Raw genomic sequence first — 22,472 nt, forward strand, 5'->3', positions numbered from 1 at the left:
CCTACCCAGAGATATCAACACAATACACCCAACACTTCAATTGTGAACAGGTAAATAAGCACAAATACACAGTGGTCTCCAAGAGGAGACCAAACAATATACTAAAGTAGTGAAATGCGAAGTACAACCAAACTCGGGACTTGGACTAGGAGACTCAGAAAAGCTGGGGACACAAGAAACCACCCCAGGTAAGTACATAGGAACCGCACGGAGGCTGTGTGCAGAGCGGAAAGACAGCCGCGCTCTCAATGCAAGTCAATGGGAAAGTCGCGGTTGTAGCTTTCAAGAAGGACACTTCCCAGTGGACTCTGAAGAAACCCAGTGGAAAGACAGAATGTTGGAGAGTCACCCCAACCGTGGATGCCCCAGCAACCAGGATACCTACACCAGGGAAGCTGGGTGCATAGGTGCGAAGTGACATCAGAAACCACCTTAGACTACAATGGAGGACTTCAGGAAAGATGCTGCTGGTGAAAGAGGTGAAAGAGTCCAGTGGAATCCAAGGGTTGATTCTTGCAGTGAAGAACCTGCAAGCAGAGGGGACAGTCTACGCCACTCAGAGGTGACCAAGAGGCACAGAAGAGCAATAACCACTGATGACAAAAGATGCAGGAGTGATGATGGTGACTAGGAGTTATGATGGTGACTATGTCGCTGTAGCTGTGAGCACCAGGCGACGCTGTGGAAGACCAGAAGCTAATCACGAGCGGTCCCATGCCAGAAAACGAGAACCAGGAGGTCGGTGTCCGGCGGGAGCACCAACAATCCTTGGCAGCAGCAACAAACGTGTTAAACTAAAATGGATCAAAGTTGGGACCAGCAAAGTCCAAAGGACTCACCAATTGTAGGAGAGTCAGAGCAGGCACGAGCATGCAGTGGAGCCCACTGAAGCCGAAGAAGACTCTCAAGAGAACCCACAAGCTGAAGGAACAGGAGTCGCCAGAGGACCTCAAACACTTCACCAAAGATGCAGGCCCACGGTGCAGAGGAGGCGATGAGGATGAAGATCTTGGCAGGAAGAGATGCTGAAGGCTGGAGCTTCTTGTAGCCCGAAGATCTCTGGAGTGCAGAGCCAACAAGCTTTGCCAAAGGCAAGTCGACGCGGTGCACAGGAGTTCTGTTCCAGCGGTTCCGACGAGGGATACTGGCGTCAAATTAGCACAGTTAATTAAAACCATTGCAATAGAGTTTAATCATAGCAAAGTTACCACGTTAAAAGCAAAAACTAAGAAAACCATCAAGTTTAAGTTCATATACATATAACTAACAAGGCAGTCTTGTAGTTACCATTATAATAACGTAACAGGTTTCCAGAGCCAAGAATACAATAAATTAGTACAGGAATACTAGGACGGGGGCGAAAAAAGTCAGTGATAAGTTTTTGGGGAGGAGGAACTGGAAGGGCAGGGGCAAGAGAGGGTAAAAAGAGATTGTGGAGTCTCACATATTTTCCATACCTTGTAAGCACTTGAGTATCTAAGGAAGTAAAGCAAAGGGCTGATGCCTCCCAACATGTTCTGATGCCCCATATTAAATATAAGGGTTTTAAAAGAAGTCTTCTGGGAGCGTCAAGGGCGGGACAACAGCATAAAAGATGCAAACATGATTCAGACCTGTAGTTGCACAGCCTGCAGGCCCCCTCTTCACTTGTTGGGAGCCCATCGGTTGAAGGCAGTGGAGAGCAGACCTAAGAGACGCATGAACATTATGTTCTTCCTTGCCACTGCTTTCAGCTTTTCCAGGAGGTAAGATTGATGTACCCCAGGGAGGTATGAGTTATTCAAGGGAAGCAGTATGGTTGATGTTTTTAGAACCTGGATGGCCATCCGGTAGGAAATTTGTCTGACCTGCTTATTGATAACTCTTTTCCCGACTGTGTATGGAATAGTTTCTGAGGTTAGCAATGAGTCGTCGATGTCTAGCGTTCTTATGGCCTTTATAATTGGACGATTACACGGATTCCCAGAGCTGGCAAGAGTTTCTTTTAACCGGGCTTTTAGGGTGTTGTCTGCGGCTTTTAGTGTCCTTATAAAGTATTTGAGTATATCAGCCTCACAGAAAATAGATTGTCTTTGAAAAGGCACAGCTCCAGTCGTAGTCTTGACCTGTGTATGAAATTCGGAAGATAGAAGATTTTTTTATAAATGAAAACTTGGGCGTGGTCGAGACTGGCCGAGCATGCAACAGCAAAGGCCTGATGCCCATAGTTTAAGGCGGGGAGAAGAGTGGCTTTCATCACCTTCAGAATGGGTTCTGCAGAAGGACTACTCAAGGGACTGGTTGAGTGGGGTCAAAGAGTATGTTATTGCTCCAGCTCTCTTTTTCAAGGCGGCTAGGTGGACTGATGGTCTGGAAGACTCGCTAAACCAGACCCCCAGGTAATTGTATTTCGATGTTGTTTTGATCTTTGCGAGCCCAATGTTCCACGTTAAACTTTTCTTGTTCTTGCAACAGCCGAATATCATAACCTTCGTCTTTTCCTTGTCGATTTTTAGAGTGTTAGCATTATTATATTTGTGGAGCGTGCTTAAGGCTCGTTGGAGGCCAGATTTTGCCTGGTCCATTAGAACAATATCGTCGGCATATTGCAAAATGTGCAGGTTCGTTTTTGCGAGGCCCAGTTTTGGCGGAAGGAGATTGCTTTTCTCCAAGAATCTTCCCAGATCGGCGGTGTAAAGGTTGAACAAGAGGGGAGCGAGAACGCAACCTTGCTTTAGGCCGCCTGAGGTTGGAATTTTTGCAGAAACTGTCGTTGGGCCAATTCTGACTCATACCCATGTGTTCTTATGCAAGGAGATAAGGGCTCCTAGCAGACTATTGAGGGATCCACCACTTGTCTAATTTCCTCCATAAGGTGTTGCAAGACACTTAATCAAAGGCAGCGCTGTAGTCTATAAGGCAGCAATAAAGAGGGAGATGATTTTTTTGCGCTGCTTGTTGACTCAGGATGGCCAGAGTGGTGATGTTGACTATTGCGGAGGCCGAGGATCGAAACCCAGTTAGAAAGTATGGTAGAATGTTGTTTTCCGCTACCCATTTTTCTAACTGTTGGACCAAGAACTGCAGAACTCATGGTGGACTTTGGGTGCCAATTCCTGCCTGCTGACAGAACTTGACAATCGTCCTCCTCCAGCCTGTCTTGTTGCTGTGTGGCCTCCACAAAACCCAGAGGGTCAGCAGCACTACGAAAATCGCCAAAGAACTCGATTGAGATAGAGGTGCTATCTCCCTGCAGCCACAAGCAGCAAAAATAACAAAGACCCGTCCAGTGTCATTCTTCTCCCCAGCCCGACTGACATCTCCGAGTGCCATCTGATGGTACGCCTGCTCTGGAGGGTCAGCTTGGTCTCATCACCAAGTCTTGAGGCCCCAGGACACACCCGAGCTGCAAGGCACCAATACCCGGGGTACTGGACCCCCTGCTGCAAAAACCTACAAAACCTAGTCCAGGCGGACTCCAACTTTACAGTGAGCCGGCATCCAATGAGGAACTTCAGGACTTTGGCGACCCACCTCAGCAGTGGCAAGGCAGCTCCAGAATCGTCGCTTGAAGGTGCCAACTCCTGACCACAAGGTGCTTCTTTCCTCGCTGTTCCCCAGTTGCACATTTTCACTGTACCCAGCTCGCTCAGCCGGGGCATCCCTAATCCACCTGTGCTCCTGCTGCCCCAGAGCCCTATCGACCTCTACTCTCCCTTGAGAGCCCTGGGACTTGCCTGCAATTCCCTCTTTTTGCTTTGCTTTTATAGGTGGGCCCCTTCCTTCATAGCGCACCAGCTACAAAGTCCTTTTGTCTCTTGTCACCCGAGAGACCCGGGAAACTAAAGAGACCTTGACCGTGGAACTTTGGACCATGGCCATGAACCTCACCATTTCCAAAAGGGTAACCACACAATAACTGAACTGTATTACTTTTTCCAATTGCCTTTTTCCTTCCATAGGAAATGTATTGTGCAAAACTGCGAACAACTGTGAATACTGCATTTTACCATGATGTATAGTATCGCAAAAAGTATTTTGCTTATACCCGAAGTTCTTGGTCTAAATATTTATATAAAAAGGTAACATTTTTGTAATTTGGTCTCAACTTCATTCATTGAGTGTGTGTGTGTCATTTATAGCCTCTGTGAGTACAACAAATGCTTAAGACTACCCTCTAATACGCCTAACTGCTCTCCCACACTACCACAAAAATAGAGTGTTAGTACTATCTATTTTTGCCTCCATTAATTAGTAAGGATCTCCCTGATCTCTCTGCACAGTGTAACCCATTGTGGTGCACTATAAAAAAAAGTCGGTTTCCTATACTGGTGGATCTATGGGCGGGTCTACGACTTTGTGTTTGCTGAACCACTCTGACAAAGTGATCACATGAATGAAGTCACAAATCACTGGAGGGAGGGACTCAAAGAACCGCAGTTTTCGGCAGGGTGCCAGAATATGGAAACAGCGGCTGGAACCTTTAAGGCTGAACCCCGCACTTTAGACTCCGCTGAATGACTCCACTGAATGACCTTCGAGGGGATAAGTAGATTTTTTACTGAAACCAGCACACTTCCATAAGAAAAGAACATACGATAGAGCGTTGACGGGAGCTACACCAAGGATTTGGAATTTGCTTCCACCGAATTTTAAAGAATCACAGATGCTCCACAATTCAAAAAGGAGACTAAGTCCTTTCTGATGGGTACATTTCTCCCATAAAATTCAACGAGGACTACTAAATCTTTTGAGAAATCTTCAGTCATCCCGGAGATCCTCTTCACTCAGCTGTTCAAGTAAGCGGTTGTGAGCAGGACTATCTTTCTCTTAATAGCAGAACAAAGAATCCGATCACTTCATGAATCAATCTACTGGCATGGATTGAGCTATCTTCATCTAAGGGGTTACAGTTAGTCCCTCGACTACCAACAGTGATGTTGTCTATGGACAGGTACCTCGACCAATCCACAATAATATTTGACTAATTGAGCAATACTATAACCAGTGTGGCTATGTAAGACCGCAAGAGTGGTCCTGGCAGTGGTAGTAACTGCTCAAACTGTTAGGATACCAGCAATGACCCATAATGGCAGCTAGCAGAGCAGAGTAGGGCATCCCCAGATCAGGTAGCTAAGTGATTGGCTACACGTGACACCCCTGGGGATGGGAAGGGTGGGGCAAACAGATGGGGGCACTTTACAATGCTGAACAGTGATTCTACGGACTAAAAGTAGAGACCCTAATGGACTGAATACGAGGCAACCTGTAGTACCTTTACTAAGTGGATAGAGGGTTTAGGCTACTGGCACAACGCTCCAGACTACCTTCTTAGATATGTAACTGCAGTCCATCGAAGAGCACAATTGAATGAACGTAATTTACAATATTGATGTGCCTTGTTGAATGTCTGTTAAAAACTCAACAAAGTATGTTTAAACATTTTTTTAAATGAGTAAAGTCACAAATTGCCTTTTGTTAGCTTGTATTTTTCACACTGACTACTTTTCGAACTGCTTAAATAATTTTTAGGACCCTGGTTAGGTCCCTTTCAGTACAACTCTTTTAAAAAATCTAAACCGTACTATAGTTGGCCAACCAGTGTTGTTAGGTTTTTTCCTCTCTAAAAAGGACTTAATAAAAATAATGAGTGCTAGAAACAGTACTTCAGAAAAGCTGGTACAGGTGGAGGAACTCAACCTTACACCTTACCTGTCTCTACCAATGCAGCAGTTTAGAGGCTTGTGAAAAACATGTGGCCTCAAGACTTGGTCAAACCCTACCAAATCCCAGCTCCAGGAGCTTTTGACAGAGTATGCCAAAGAGCATCAACAGTATGACACTGATCTTGCAGAAGATCAGAACACAGATTATGGGAGTGATGATTCCAACCTCCAAGACAGAGGAGCACTTCCAGATGAAGAACTTGCTCTGGGAAGACTAGCCAGGAGTGTAGCTATAGAAGCTCAACTCCTAGATATAGAAAAAGAGAGTAAAGAGGTGGGCCTAGGCCCCATCCCTGGTAGTCAGTCAGTCAAAATACTTTATTTCGATAATTCAATATCATAAAAAGACGGTGATACATTATATATACATTATATATACAATATTTACACATTGAAATTATTACAATAAATATGTTAAAAAAGAAAGTTTAAAAAATATCCCACAAATTTCATAAGTATTAAAAATCACATCACAAGTAATTTGCCTCCTTATAACATTTCCCAGTAGAAAATGATATTTACAATACAAATGTCCAGCTTCATATGAGTACAGTTAATCACAATTTATAATTTTCCTGTTCCTAAGCTGAACAGCACCCACCAAATAGCTGGCCACATGAAAAATAACCCTGGGGTTATTTAGTAATTGCAGGTATAGGAGAGCGGGCTTAACTTGAAAAAACCCGGCCTCCTTAAGGATGGGAACAAGGAACTTCATCCTTACTGCCGTGTAGTGACCACAAAACATAAAAAAATGCATTGTGTCCTGCTTTGAAAAATTATCGCAAGTGCACGGCAGTGCCTGTTCAGGGGTGCTCCATTCTGGAAAATAACCTAAAATCAGATGAATCATATTGAGGCGAAAACGAGTTAAAAGAAACCTGTGGTAAGAACGGTTAACTAAAATAAGGTAAAGTTCAGGTCCGGGGGGATTGGCAACAATAAGATTAGCCCTTACCGTGGATTTTCTGAGCTCAATTTCCTCTCTATCTAAGGACAACATCTGTATCATAGCCTCCTTAGTTTGAGCAATGTCCTTTCGGGTTATTGTTTCTGGTGAGGAAAAGAGCTCAGGTCTCCCAAGTTTGTAAAAACACTGTTTAACATAAGACAACCACTGAATATTATTTACATTGTCTAGTAAGAGGCAATCTTTAAGAATAAGATGATTCAAGGAAAGTTCATCATTCAACCAAGTTTTCAGCCAAGTTATTAAAGGGGCCACTCTTATCGTATCTGTAATAAAGCCGGCCCCTAACTCTGAATGGATCGTGTATGAGGGAGTGGACTGTGGCACTGATAAAACCGATCTCATGAATTTATTTTCAGTAACTTGTAGACAGTCTATAACACTATATACCCATAATGAGCAGCCGTATGTGGCTACAGCCAGGCATTTAGCTTTATAGGTGTTCAACAGAGCTGTTATAGGCCTAGCCCCCAGTTTTTTACTAAAGCCCATGATGGCCGAGGAGGTTCTAGCAAAGGCACTGTTTCTATTTTTAATCTGCGGTCCCCGGTTCCCCTTCTCTTCGAAGATGATCCCCAAGTACGGGAATGTGGGCACTCTGCTAAGTTCCTCCTCACAACAAAGAAAAGTTTTCGACTTTTTCTTTCTTGAACCCTTCCCCATGATCATAATTTGCGATTTCTTTGCGTTTATTTTAAGGTCCAAGGATTTCATAAAAAGCCCAAAAGCATCTAGCAAACGTTGTAGTCCGTGATAGAAGGACCGCGTCATCCGCATATAGGAGAACCGGTATGCCAAGTTCCCCTAAACGCGGTATGTCGGGCGTGGCCTCCCTAAGTACAGGTTTAAGGGCGTTTATATAGATTGTGAACATAAGGGGGGCCATAATGCACCCCTGCCTGACCCCCCTTTCCGATTTAAAATGACTAGAGCAACACCCCTCTGCGTTCACCCTAACAGAGGCCAGGAGATCAGAATGTAGGTCCGCCAAAAGATTAACCAGGGCGCGATCAAGACCCAAACCAATTAAAATCTGCCAGAGCTTTGTGCGATTTACAAGGTCAAAAGCCGAGGAAAGGTCCATGAACTCCAGGTACATTGACCCATCCTTGGCCTTAGTATATTTATCCACCAGCAGTTGTAGATTAAGGCACTGATCCAAAGTGCTCCTTTTGGATCTAAATCCATATTGCACATTTGACAGTATCCCTCTGTCATCAAGCCAGTCTTGTAATTTGTGCAGAATGACTCGTCCCAAGATTTTAACCGATTAATCTATTAGGGAGATCGGTCGATAACAAGCTGGATCTACCCTGTCTCCCTTCTTAAAAACTGGGATTATAATGGATTCTTTCCAAGATGCTGGGATGTTGTTATGGTTCAATGCGTTAAAGACCTTACACAAAATCTTTGACCATAATTTTGGGGCACATTTAAAAATATCGGCAGGGACCCCATCCGGGCCAGGTGCCTTGTTTTTCAGGGTCTGATCTATCGCCCTTTCAACTTCTAAGGCATCAAAGGTAACACAAGAGCCCTCCATGCTATAAGGGTTACGATTTAATAGGTCCTCAGAGGAAGTACTAGAGTATATATTCCCAAAGTGTTTAATCCAAGCGTCGTCAGGAATGTTGGACTCGAGGGGGGATTCTCCTCATTAGAAAAAAGTGGCTGATTTACTACTTTCCAGAACTGGCCGCTATTTTTTAATGTCTCTGGATCAAGTAGCTGTGACCAGGCCTTTTCTTTTAACTCATTGTTCCTGGTTTGAATGGCTTTTTTATAAGGTGATCTTAACTTGGCTATTTGGGCACGATCTTTTGGGCTAGCCTTCAGGGCTTCAAGTAAATCAGCATGCGCCCTTGAGCATGAATGATCAAACCATCTCTTTTCAAAGTGTTTGGAGGGTCTCTTTTCCACGGTTAAGCTCTGGTTGATCTGTTTACATATATTATCAAAGGCGATAACTACTTGTGTACACAAAGCCCTTATATCTAGACAAATAGCCACATCATCCTCCACCCTGTCCAAAACATCCTGTAAGACAACTTCGGGTATTACGCTCAACCATTTTAGTCTGCGCCCTTGATCTTTGACAATCACATTTTGGCCTCCCTTGTGAGACACTGGATTCAAAGTTAAAAAACCCTTGGACAATACCTCTACTAGCACCGGGTTGTGGTCACTGAAGACCGAGACCACAGTATTGTACCTTAACACTTTACCTAATATATAAGAAGACGAAAAAATGTAATCGATAATTGTACCGTCGCCGGTTCCTTTGAATGGAGGGGTCTTATTTTCACCCTCCCCGCAAAATGATTCATACAAATTCCATGCTGCCTAAAAGGTTTCAAGGGCCTCCCCTTTTTTTGAGTGTTCAAAATGGGTAGCTATAGAGTATGGTGGCCCATCTTCTACTGTATTGGCACATGGCTGGTTACAGGGATGGATGTTAAAATCACCTAAAAGAATTATCTCAAAGCAATTTACTTTGGATCTATAGACTGAAAAAATGTATCCACTTGATCCAGATTATAACTGGTACTTTCATTTGCGTTAGAGTTATAAAAATTAATAAACAAAATCTTGGGTGTGTCGGGGGAATTCAGTTCAACAATTAGACAGTTTTGACAACCTGAATCATGCTGGGTTAACACTCCTTTTAAATCAAGTTTAAACAAGCTTAATAAACCTCCTTTTGATCTACCTACCACACTACTTGTGGCTGGAATACAGAAATGTCTATAACCATATAGGGAGAAGCTGTTTGATGAGTCCCAGGTCTCCTGGAAGGCCAAGATGTCAAAAGTTTTCAAAAAATTAATCCATATTTCATTCCCAATTTTAGCCCTGATCCCAGCGATGTTCCAGGTCATAATTCAGCAAGGTTGTACATTAGTCCGGGAGTTTTTTAACAGTCAATCATTTTCCTCCAATGAAGCTAAGGGGGAAAACCGATTGAACAATGGCAAAATTTGTTCAGCTTGAACATTTGGCCTACACAGACTATAACAGTAAGGATCCGAAGGCATCGATTCTGGATAGCCAATTTGAGCACGTGGCACAAAGCCCTGCCTGGGTAAAGATGTTAGTGAATTTGGTTGAGCAGCTTGTGATTTAGAGATGTTACTAAGGTGATTATAGAAGAACCCAAGAGGGCGCGCACATATGAAGTCATCTGTGGTTGGTAAAGAAGCAGCCCTTAGCAGGACGGTGGCAACATGCTGAGGGTGCTTAAAGTTTATAATAATGCAGTCCCCTCTGCTCGTTTTTCTTGAATTACCTATCCAGCCCACTCTACGTGTTGATATTATGTCATTGCAGAATGCGACAGGAAACACACAATATTTGCTCAGCCAAGCTAGTACTTTATAGTTCAGCGAGTCAATCGTTTCCCCCGCGCATCATTTGGCCGCGAATCCACCCCAGGGACGTTAGTTAGTACTACTATGTACGGGGCACAATCTGGAGGGAGATTGACTAGGGGTCCTTGCTTCCCTTCCCGCCGCCCCGAGATATTATCTCCTGCAGCGCTAGGTTGTGTGCTCGCCCTCGAGATAGATGGATGAGTAACGTGATTAATTGGAGGCTGAGCAGATGTTATAACTGGCGCAGTGTGTGTCGGCATGTGCCCCCCGCTACAAGAACTTACGGCCCCCTCATTTTCAGTAGTGCCCATATTGGTACTCTTAGCTGTTTTAGACGAGGATAAATGGGAAGATAAAAGACCACCCAGTCTAGAGACCTCTTTAGAGACCTGTTCTAATTTGCCCCCATCCCCTTTACTAGAAGCCACAGCACCCTTGGTTACTCTGGTGCTCATATTAGAATTTTGAGAATTCTGTGATGTGGCTAAGTGGGAAGATAAAAGGCTACCCAATCTAGAAACCTCTTTTGTAACCTGTTCCACTCTATCCGCTAGGGGTCTAATCATAAGCTCCATTTTCCAAATAAACATATTGACCAGGGAGTCAATTTGATCATTGTTCAACTTAATCGTGTCAACCTCATTAGGTGTATCAGAAATGGCCCCTATGTTTTTAGATGGAGTGCCTACTTTCTTAGCTCTCCTGTTCCCTCCCCGTTTACTCAATAACTTTCTGCAGGCCCTCAGTGTTCTTCGTGCCGGCGAGGGTGCCGGAGAGGGTTCCGGGGTGGATGTTTGCGAAGGTTGTGGGGCAAATGGCAGGGAGTTGTCCAGTGTCACCACAGTAGATGGTGAAGTAGCGAGTATTTCTTTGTCTGCTCCTGTTTCAGCGCCTTGAATGCCCCCTAAAGCTAGATCAAGGATCTCTGGTAGGACTAGCCTACTTGTAGGTAAAGGAGGGGGACTAGTTCGATTTAGTGAAAGACGGCGTTCTGAGTTAATTTTACTAACTACTTTTACCATGTAATTATCTATGGGACCAGACAATAGAGGGGTTTTTGACGATCGTAATTTAGCCATTTTATTGCGACTGATAAACCCGCCTATAAAAAACACCCAATAATCAACACTCACTGGTCGGAAAAATATCCAGAGGCAGCGTCCCAAAGTCCGTGGCCCAGCCCAGCCTCGTACAGGCTCAGACGGGCCCGCCCTTCGCCCAGCATCCCGCTCGCGTCCCGCGAGGGAGGGCTGATGCTAGTTTTATGCGCCTCCTGGCGCTCCAATGAGGTCACGAGTATCCCTGGGCTGCTGGGGGTTGCAGTCTCCTGACCTGCCCTCCACACAGCGGCCGGCGCTTCCCAAGGTGGCAGTGGGAGCGGGCAGGCGGCGACCCCAGCAGGTCAAGGGGCAAGAAGACAACAGCTCCTCACCCGGGCTCCCCAGCGGCTAAAGCGGCAAATGGCAAGTTCCACGGCGCTCCCCCATCCCTGGTTGCAGCACACGGATAATTATGGGGAAAATAGGAAGAAAAGTGATTATTTGACCCTAAAATCCTTTGTCCCAAAATTCTTCAAGGGTGATGATATCACCAAGCGGTTCATTGCTTTTGAGAGGATCTGCATTAGCAGACAGGTCAACAGGAAGCTGTGGAGTGCTATCCTGAGGGAAATGTTATCAGGAAAATGCAGTGATAGACTCCTGACACTCAGTGAGAAAGATGATGAATTCTATGATCTCATGAAGGGTACCCTGATTGAGGCCTTTGGATTCACAACTGAAGAGTATAGAATACAGCTCAGGGAGGCTCGAAAAACCCAGAGCCAGACCTGGGTAGATTTTATAGACTACTCAGTGAAATCAATAGGAGGTTGGTTAGCTGGTAACAATATGCATGGCTTTGAAGAGCTTTATAATCTGATAATGAAGGAGCATCTTTTCAGTAATTGTTACCAAGAAAAGTGACATCAATTCCTGGTAGATCTATGTCCACTTTCTCCTCAAGAGTTGGGGAAGAAGGCAGACTGCTAGGTCAAGAAAAGGGTGACCAAAACTACCACTGGTGGGAAAGACCAAAAGAAAGAGGCCAAAACACCCCTTGCCGCCCTTAGCTGTCTCGTCCACTAATATGAAAATATACAGATAGCATCCTGTTATTAATGGGGTTAGGTTGGAGGCTTTGAGAGACACTGGTGCTAGTGCTACCATGGTGACAGGGCAGCTGGTGTCCTCTGAACAGTATCTGCCAGGAAGGACCTAACCAGTCACCAATGCTGACAATGTGATACAAATCCATCCCATGGCAATTGTGTCCTTTGACTGGGGAGGGGTTGCTGGCAAGAAAGAGGTAGCAGTGTCTTCAATTCCAGTTGACTGTATCTTTGGTAATGATTCGGAGTCCTCAGCCTGGGCTGAGGCAAAACTGACAATCTATTCAGAAATGCTTGGAATCCCACACTGCGTGTGCGTAAAAACCAGAGCGCAGAGTAGATGCCAGAATGAAAAAGAATAATGGCCCAGCCCTCGAAAAGAAAGACTGGGGGGCCAGCTCTCAATCAGACATCAGACCCTTCTCCTCAGGAGGAAGAAGAGTCAGTCGCAGAGGGAACTGAGCATCAGGAGTTGGAGCCTTTCCAGGATGAGCTTTTGGGTTCATGGGGATCCTCTAGGGTAGAACTATGGCCAGGGAAAGACGACATGTCCCACTATTGACAGCCTGTGACAGCAAGCTGCTGCACAGGAAGGTAGTGATTTCAGTGGTTCCCACAGGACCTTTCAAGAGGAGGGGATCCTTTACGCTGAGGCCAGAGACCCCAAACCTGGTGCTATTAGGACAGCAGTACTACTTCAGGCATTTAGGGAACTCCTCCTCACGTTGGCCCATGACATCCCCCTAGATGAACAACTTGGCCAGACCTAAACTTGGAGTAGGCTAGTCAGCTACTTCTACTTGCCAGGGTTGCACCATAAGGTGAAGAAGTTTTGTAGCATCTCTGCCACCTGTCAAACCAGTGGCAAAACAGGTGGCCACCCAAAGGCCCCCTTAATTCCATTTCCAGTAGTGGGGGTTCCCTTTGAGAGGGTAGAGATTGGCATTATTGATCCCCTTGACCCTCCTACAGCATCAGGAAACCAATATATTCTGATGGTAGAGGATACCACCAGGTATCCCGAGGCCATTCCACTTAGGACTACCACTGCCTCTGCAGTGGCTTGGCCCATCATTAGTATCTTTACTAGGGTGGCCTTCCCAAAGGTGGTGGTGTCAGACAGAGGTACCAACTTCATGTCTGGCTACCTGTAATCTGTGTGGAAGGAGTGTGCATTGACCTCATGGTTCATTACCCACTACCACCCTCAGTGTAATGGCATTATTGAAAGATTCGACAAGACCACTAAAGGTAGGATTGGTTGACTCCGTGAAAAACTCAGTAGGAAATGGGATGTCTTACTTCCATGCCTGCTTTTTCCCCTACAGGGAAGTGCCACAGAAGGGATTGGAGTTCTCCCCATTTGAACGTCAGGGGACCATTGTGCTATGTGAAGGAGGAATGGGAGAGACCTCCTGTTGAACCTTAACAGGATATAGTGGACTATGTGCTTGGCCTCCGTCCCAGGATGGCTGAATACACGTAGAAAGTAAATAAAAAACTTGAGATCAGCCAGGAGCTCCAGAAGCAATGGTATGACCAACAGGTTGCGATGGTTGAGTTCCAGACAGGGCATATGGTGTGGGTTTTGGAGCCTGTGGCTCCTAAGTAGGGTGACCATACGTCCAGAGTTTCCCCGGACGGTCCCGGTTTTTGGAGCAGTGTCCCGGTACTTTTCTCAATATTAAAGAAATGTCCCGGGTTTTTGTTCAGTGTCGGGGTTAAACATAGAAATGTCCGGGGCGTGGCCTGGCGGCAACCAAGATGGCTGCATAACACCGAGGCACTGCCGAGGGCTGACTAAAGGCCTCAAAAATCCTGGTATCATCCTACCGCCTCATTTCCAAACCGGATTCCGCCAGTGGGAGTGATCCGGAGTAGAGGGGGGGCCACTCCGGTCCTTCTCCGTCCACGGACGGCACAGTGGGTCCTAGGAGCTGGTCAGATTCCAGGACATAGGATAATGGATACCCAAGTGCGGCACTAGGGGTCATCGGCAGGAGGCCAAGGGTGTGCGCGGGCCTGGGGGAAGCTATCTCCGAACAGTGGAGGGAGCGGAAGATCGTGCTGCGGGGCATACGGTGAGGAGGCACTGCTGACAGGCGCTCCAATCGGGGACTCAAGCACTGTGCAAGCGAACGTCGGCCAGGACTGGGAAAGATGGCGCCAGGAGCACGTGGCCGGAATAATGGTGAAGTGACCAAAGACCCGGGAAAGCGGGGTGGATCAGTCCCGCCTAGTGGTCTTCCTCTAAGACAGTCACGAAACCCAAAAACTCTGCCGCCACACAAGCCAACACCATAGACAAGTATACGGCCCCGGCGGGTGGGAGGACGGGGGGTGAAACCCCCACCGGAAAGGCGGCTGAGGCATCGGAGCTGTCCTTGACCGCTATCATGCGGGCCATACAAACTCTGGGCACCACGCTAGAGTCCAAAATCGACAAAGTTACAATTGAGATGGCGCTGCAACGGGCGGACCTCAATAAAACATCGGAGAAAGCCACTCAGTATGCCACAAACATTGTGAAGCTTCAGCGCACCACCAAGCAGCTGCAGCATCAGGTCCAGTGCCTGACTCACCAACAGAAGCAAACGGCGGCCAGGCTGGAGGACCAGGAAGGGAGGGCCCGCAGGAACAATATACGGGTGGTAGCAGTGCCGGAGAAAATGGAGGGGCCGATTGTGTGGGGAGGTTGAAAGTTTGCTATTTGCATTTATGTTGGTGCACTGCACAGTTCTTTTGGCTCCAGCGGCACAAATGGTGGGCAGGCGGGTGATGGGGGGGGCGGCAGAGTTGAGGAACCATCCTTACAGTTCTTCTTGATTTATATTCATGATGCACACGTCAAAGGCACAAAAAGTCACTATACTATCCTGGAATGTTAATGGCCTGCAGAACAAGATGAAAAGCACCATGGTTCTTCAGTATCTTCATAGGCATGCCCCTGATATAGTACTGCTCCAAGAAACACATCTAATAGGAAACCATTACAAGGCCCTTTACCACCGGCTCCAGGGGTGCCGGAATCCTCATTAAAAATTCCCTTCCACTAGTGATTGGGCAGCAATGGTTAGACCCATTGGGACGTTATGCGGCAGTCACCGGACAGTGGGAGGGTCTGGCACTTAACATTTGTTCACTTTGCACTCCCCCAAAGTTGCACAGCACCACCCTTCCCGATATCGGGAAACTGCTCCTGGATATGCCGACTGGGGTCCTACTCCTAGGGGGGGATATGAACGACGTTACAGTGAGGGACATTGATAGGTCACCGGCTTTGTCCACCAGGGGGGGATGTATCACCTCAGAGATTTTGTGCAGGCAATGGGCTTGGTGGACCTCTGAGGGCGCATAACCCGCACCTTCTGCAGTACACAAATATATCTGCAGCGCATGGGTCAGGGTCCAGACTCGATTACCTATTCACACAAGTGGGCTCCATGAACCTCTTCCATGGTGGTTGTCATAAGGCAAGGGGCATATCGGATCACTCCCCGGTGGAGGTGCAACTACGGGGCCCGGAGAGGGAATGGAGTGCTCCCCCCCGGCTTGATACCTTTTTGTTTAAAGATCAAGAGTTCCAGGAACAGTTTCGGGAGCGTGTAGACCAATACTTTACAGACAACGTAGGCTCAGTCCAGTCGCACAGTATTGTATGGGAGGCTTATAAGGCCGTAGTCAGGGGGGGTTTGTGCAGGCGGAGGTGGGTAAACGACGAGAGGATAAATATGCCCAGATGGATAGATTGGAATTGGAGTTCCACGCCTTAGAGAGCGAGAGGGGGGAAGCGCAAGAGCAAGAACAGGATAGACGGCACAGACTGCGGCTCATTGAAAAGGAAATGAAGGATGTGCTCTCTGATCTACTAGATCTCTCTACCTACTTGGCAGCTCTTTATAGTGGAGGTAGACGCAACCTGTCGCTGCCACCTCAGACGGCTGCAGTGGTAGGGGTGTGGAAGCAGGAGACGAAGTTGCTGGGTTGGGAGGCGAAGCTTACAGCACAAACCCCTCTGTGGACCGGGAATTTCCTCCCGGCGGTTGCGAAGCTACAGGGTCTTCGCAAATGGAGCCTAATCGGTATTGATGTGTTAGGGGACATATGGAAGAGAGGGGATATGGCGGGATTCGCATCCCTACAGGCGGAATTTCAAATGGGGAATGGAGAGTTCCTACATTACCAACAGCTCTGACATGCCCTCTACCAACATTTACAATCAGGGGAGCAAATACCAGAATATGCCCCACTGGAAGATGGGTTATTGATGGATCCAATGATAGACAAAGCCATCTCCCTCACGTACAAAAAACGAATTAATAATTTGACTGACCCCTTGGGACCTCTCAGGGAAATATGGGAATCTGATATAGGGCTGCTAGAGGACGATGACTGGAGGGAGGCATTACAAGGTCCACGGGAAGTGGCGATTCGCGCTAGATTTAGGCTGGTTCAACTCCGCATTCTACACCGCTCTTGCACCCTGCGCACAACACAGTACCGGATAGGTTATGTGGACTCGCAATTTTGTTTGAGAGGCTGTGGGGAAGTGGGCACGTTTTTTCACATCTTGTGGGATTGCACTAGGGTCAGGGCATACTGGTCCAGGTTGTCTGACATCATGGCAGAGGTGGTGGGCGCGGAGGTCCCGCTAGAAGCTAGATGGCATATCCTGGGGGTAACGAGCGACATCACTTGGCCGAAGTGGGACAAGATTTGGCAGGCACTAGCGAGTATGGTCGCAAAAAGGAATATAGCGAGGCTATGGGGAATCGAGGTCTTGTCAAAAGTGGGGGATTGGGAACGAGACCTAGATTGGTGCCAAAGAGCTGAGAGAGTTAAATACAAAAGTAGGGGGTGCCCCAAGAACTGGGAGAAGATTTGGGCGGCGTGGAGGCTGTACAGGGGGGAATCAGTGGATACCCAAGCAGTGTTTGATCCTGGTTAGCAATCAGCGAGCGCTATGGTCCACAATGCTGGAGATGGCGAAGGGGGAGTTTTTATGAGTCGAGTGCCTCCATCCAGCTTCTTGACATTTTGATGTTGCTTGATATAGGCACTAGGGGTCATCGGCAGGTACGGGTATGGGTGTGGCATGGGGAACGAGCTACTATTGACGATTGTCCGGTGACATTCCTCATGTGGATATATTACGAGAATCAGCTGCTAGCAATGGGGTGCGTACCATGGGACTTGCTCTTTGTATGCAGGTCACACTGTTAACAAGGTATATATGTGTTGGACCCGGCCCTTTTGGCTGGTTCACCCCGAAACTTTTTGCTTTTTCCTAGCCTGTTTCTGTGATCTGGTGTTGGTGATTTTAGGCCTCTGCGCACTTTTTCACTGTGGTACAGTGTAAAGTGCTTGAGCTCTCTGTGTCTGTGTGGTGAGTGACCTGCCCTCCCATAGGAATGAATGGGGAATATGTATGCCATGGTAGTTCCTGATGTGTGGGGAGTGCAGGGTCGAGTTTAGTATGTGCGAACTCGTGAGATTGAATGCTGCGCAATGGTATATGCGGCATGATTGTGTCTAGTGGAGAAGTGCCACTTCTAGAAGTTGGCATATTTGTGTAATTTGTGCCTGGCGTGTGATTGGCTGGTGAGCCTGGCCCAGAGTGCCTGGGCCTGCTTGTGGATTGACTGTCTGGTTTGAGGGTGACAGGGGCTGCAGAGCCCCCAGGAGGTTGTCTGAGTCAGCCCGTGGATGAAAGGCTGCATCTGCTGCCAGGGAAGTGGGAGGAGGTAGCACCTGGGAGTGAATGAGACTGTGCCTGCCTGCCACAATGCTGGCTCCACCTCCCCGCTGGGCGACTGTCACTTCTGTCCCTGATACTGAAAGGAATTCCCTATAACCAGTTATAGCTGGTTCTCACACTGCCTGCACCCTTTAGACTTCAAAGACTTTTCTCTGTATAAGAAAGGGCTGTGTCCCCTTCCAAAATGTTCTTGTTTCTGACTTGAATCCTACCATGGGCGTGCTGCTGCTTGGGCCCAGGGGAATCCCTGGGCCCTGCCCAGCCCCTGGATATCTGATGGACTTTCCTTTTCTGGGAGCTGCTGTGCTCCACCTTATGTCCTGGACTGCTGAGGTCCTGGACCCCTGAAGGACTTTTGTGACTTTCTGTTGCCCTGGCGCCTGGGAGTGCTTTCCTATGGTCCCCAGCGCTTAATAGCGCTTTGCTCTGCTTCTAGCGCCTGGAAGCGCTTTGGGGACTGTCGTAGCGCTGGGGAGCGCTTCATCTGCCTTTGGCGCTTAGGAGCGCTTCATTCGTGCTAGCGAGAGCCTACCTCGCTTATTTTTTTATGATTTGGTCCCCTGGCAGGTGCTCACCCAGCCAGGGGCCTGGCCACTATTTTTAAACGTTTAATTTAACTTGAGGGAGCCCACCCCTCGGTTAATTGTCCCCCAGCCTCTGAGTGGCCCCCGGAGAAGGACCGGAAGTCCCGCCCTCGAGGCCGCGGCACGAAGGAAGAAGGCTGCTGGTGCTCACGGGGCTCCCATGAGGAGGAGGGAGCCCCGGGAAGAGAAGAAGCGTGGCCTGCTGCTGGGGCTCCCGTGTGCTGAGGGAGCCCCGGGGAGAGAAGGAAGCGCCGGCGAAGGAGAGCCGCCGCCCAGCAGAGAAGCTGCCGCCCGGAGGAGCCCCGCACAAGAGAGCCCGGTGAGTCGGAAGGGCTGGGGGGGGGGGGGGCTCCGTGCGGCTGCTGTTGGTGCCGGAGAGCGGCACATGGGCGAGAGTGGAGGTAGGGAGCAATGTGATGTGGTGCTAGGAAATGTAATACATTTAATATGATTACGCACCTTGATCTTACACCTCTGAATGTTTTTAGGCATCATATGTTTTTGCGCTATTGAGTTATGTTCTGGCACCTCTGAATGTTTTTATGCATCATGTGTCTTCCTGGATTTTACACCTCTGAATGTGTTGGTTTATGCATCATGTGTTCTTTCCTTCCCTGCACCTCTGAATGTTTTAGGCATCATGTGTTTTCTTTCCTTACACCGCTGAATGTGTTTTTATACATCATGTGTTTACCTTTTTCCCTACACCTCTGAATGTTTTAGGCATCATGTGTAATGTGTTCTTGCTGATACCCCTAAATGTATTTTATTCTTAGGTGATTGTTCTTTCCAGTACAGGTGGTCCTAGTGAGGTCCTGGTCCCCCGCGTGACATTCTCCTAAGGTGTTTAGGGTTGCGTAGGTGGTACTTACCTGTTCCCAGTAGTTACTGGATGTGATCTATAATTGTTATTTTGTGCTATACTTATTCTAAGTTCTAGAAGTGCTATTTCTAAAAGTGCTGATTCTGACAGTGGCGCCAAGTGGCCCTGTCTTGTAAATAATCCCTTATGAATATTGCCCGTGCCAGTTGGCACAATGTACATGTGTGATTTCTATCTGATGTGTTTTGTCAATATAAAAGTTATTTTAATATAACCTTGTGTGGAGTTCCTTTTGTGGTGTGCCTAGGATGTTGTTGCTGTTGTGCGCTGGCGCAAATGCTTTACACATTGCCCCCGAGTTTAGCCTTACTGCTCGTGCCAAGCTACCAAGGGGGTGAGCAGGGGTTATCTTGGCGTGTGACTCCCTTGCCCTGACTTGAATGGTGGTTTCTGCCTGGCTTTGGCGTCAGCCTTAGCCTACCAGAAATAGCCAGTTCTAACAATATGTTATAAGTTGTCTTTTATGTATCTATGAATTGCAGACGCGGACTAATGTGCAATTGTATGGAGCCTGTTCTTACAATAAAAAGATTTTTTTTTTTTAAAACATAGAAATGTCCTGTTTTTTTACTCGTGTCTCGGTTGAGCATGCGCACTGGTGTAAAATACGGCGTGACGTAGCAGGAAGGGAAATCCTTTGTACAGAGACATTTTCTCTATGGATTTCCCTTCCCTTTGTACAACGTAGCGCCACTGACGTCATCACCGTGCCAGCCATCGGCACAACAGCTGGTTAGAACCACCTATGACGACTCTGCTTTCACCGCCTGCAGCAAGATCCATCCAGCAACTAGTGTGACCCTGCTCTGCCTTTAAAGCAAGCGAGGGACTGCAATAGAATCCAGCAGCAGTAAAAAGTGTAACCAACCTTTGTGACGCCTCCCCAGCCCTACCAGCATTGTCGGGACCCTGCCTCCGCATCAGAGCTGCCTCAGCCAGGATCCTTCTGTAGCCACACACGACTTACCCTCCCAGCGTGCAAGCACGCAACAAGAGTATTTTAATGGCTTTTTTAAAAAAAAATCCTTATCCATGTTATTTCCTTTTTGTCTCCCTTTCCCTTCCTTCTTCCACTTTTCGGCTTTTGGCGTGGGGCAAGGTGAACCTTTTAGCCTTTTTCTTGCAATACACCGCCTTTGACGTTATTAACCCACTCCAGGCTTTTTAGTTGGCATAATTTTACATTTTGGTGCTTGTAGTCAAGTTTTTATATTTAGAAAGGTAAAACTACAAGTACCAACTTGTACAAAAATGGGAGTTGATCGGCCATGACTGACTGCGTTCTAAATGCCCAAAAGGAGAACACACTGAAATATTAAACCTCCCTCATATTAGCCTACAAAATGGAGACAGTACAACCACACGGTCAATCAATCAATCAATCAATGACATTTATAGAGCGCGCTACATACCCGTAGGGTCTCAAGGCGCTGGGGGAGGGGGAGTGTCGCTACTGCTCAAACAGCCAGGTCTTCAGCTTCTTCCTGAAGGAGAGGTGGTCTCGGGTCAGGCGCAGGTCGGTCGGGAGGGAGTTCCAGGTCTTGGCGGCCAGGTAGGAGAAGGACCTTCCTCCTGTAGTCGCTCTTCGGATGCGGGGGACGGCGGCGAGGGCGTGGTTGGCTGATCGGAGGTGGCGTTTGGGAGCGTAGAAGTTGATCCGGCTGTTGAGGTAGCTCGGGCCTTGGTCGTGTAGGGCTTTGTGTGCGTGGGTGAGGAGGCGGAAGGTGATTCTTTTGTTGACGGGGAGCCAGTGAAGGTCTCTCAGATGTCCGGAGATGTGGCTGGTTCGTGGAATGTCGAGGATGAGTCTGGCTGAGGCGTTCTGGATCCGCTGGAGTCTCTTCTGGAGTTTGGCGGTGGTACCGGCGTAGAGGGCGTTGCCGTAGTTCAGTCTGCTGGTGACGAGGGCCTGGGTGACGGTCTTCCTGGTCTCGGTCACGGTGATGACCTTTTCATTAGTTTAGATGCACCGATTTTATGCAAATGCTATTGGGGGTGTATGGATCTTAAGTATAGTTTTTTTGCTTTATTTGCATTGTGTTCTCGTAATAAAGTCCTTGTCTGTGGAAATGAAAATGTTCGAGTAGTGTACCAGGGTGCCAAGACACAGCACTAGTTCTCCTTGTAGGTAGATAAACACAGCTGCCATGAAATAAAGAACTGGAACGAGTGAAACAGGAGCATTTGTCTTAAAACCAGCAACCACTCTAGAAAAGCCCTCTACAGTTTAATCAAGCAAGAAGTAGTTCTTTTTGAATGGGGGAAATTTCTTCTGGGTACTGTTTTAGGACTTTTCTAGGCCAGTCTTGTTTGGGAGCGCTGGGAGGGCACAAGCTGCATAAGTGGTTGAAGGGAGTGTGTGAGTGGAGTCGGGTGTCATGTGTGACGAGTGGTCATGGGGTCAAATTACTGCAGCCTCCAAGCCTGCTCGGGTAGTATTTCTGCTACATCTGGAGGCCCTGTGAGACGTGGAAGCAGTGAGATGTCTACATGTGCCGTTGTCGCATGGTGGGACATGGTTGGGGTTGATACACAGGGTCAGAGGTGAGCTCTGCTTGCTGTGAAATGCGACACATCTGTGCTGTATTACTCTTCCCTTACTCGGCTTCTGGAATGGGGTGGAGGGCCAAGCTTTTTGCCATTTTTGCAAGCTAATAGTTTTGAGGCCTGCTTGGCATTATTAAAGCAAAAACCCCATATCCTATAATGCACATGCTGTTAGTTTAAAAATCCATTGCTGTATGTGTCACACATGTACTGAGGCCAAGTGGCACCTATGAAGTTCATAGAACTCTCCCAGTGCACAGACAATATTCTCAGAAGTAAGAGTAATTAAATGAATGTATTGACAGGAGACAAACATACTTAATACAAAGTTGCAAAGAGGTTTAATATATATATAGTCACAAATTGCTTCATAACTAATGTTAACTTCGATAAAAATGTCCCTAAAACATTTACATGTTTTGTATTGCTAACAGTACTTAATGATTGCAGAAACCTTGTTTTTGAAAAAGGCTTTTTAAAGTAACTTGTAATATTTGTATTTTCT

The 22,472-nt window shown here is 47.3% G+C and overlaps 1 protein-coding gene across 7 annotated transcripts in view; it reads right to left on the minus strand.

Annotated features, from left to right (window-relative positions):
* The window catches only part of MAP3K3 (mitogen-activated protein kinase kinase kinase 3), a 2,022,699-nt gene that overhangs the window by 316,134 nt on the left and 1,684,093 nt on the right, over positions 1-22,472 (minus strand). For 3 of the 7 annotated variants that reach the window (XM_078645061.1, XM_078645062.1, XM_078645063.1), the window contains exon 16: positions 840-1,144. The exons of the other annotated variants lie outside the window; for them this stretch is intronic. In XM_078645061.1, the coding sequence (XP_078501187.1) occupies positions 840-1,144 (305 nt within the window). The remainder of the gene's footprint in view (positions 1-839; positions 1,145-22,472) is intronic. 7 annotated transcript variants of the gene reach the window in all.

Source organism: Lissotriton helveticus, chromosome 5_1, assembly GCF_964261635.1.
Source record: "Lissotriton helveticus chromosome 5_1, aLisHel1.1, whole genome shotgun sequence".
NCBI lineage: Eukaryota > Metazoa > Chordata > Amphibia > Caudata > Salamandridae > Lissotriton > Lissotriton helveticus.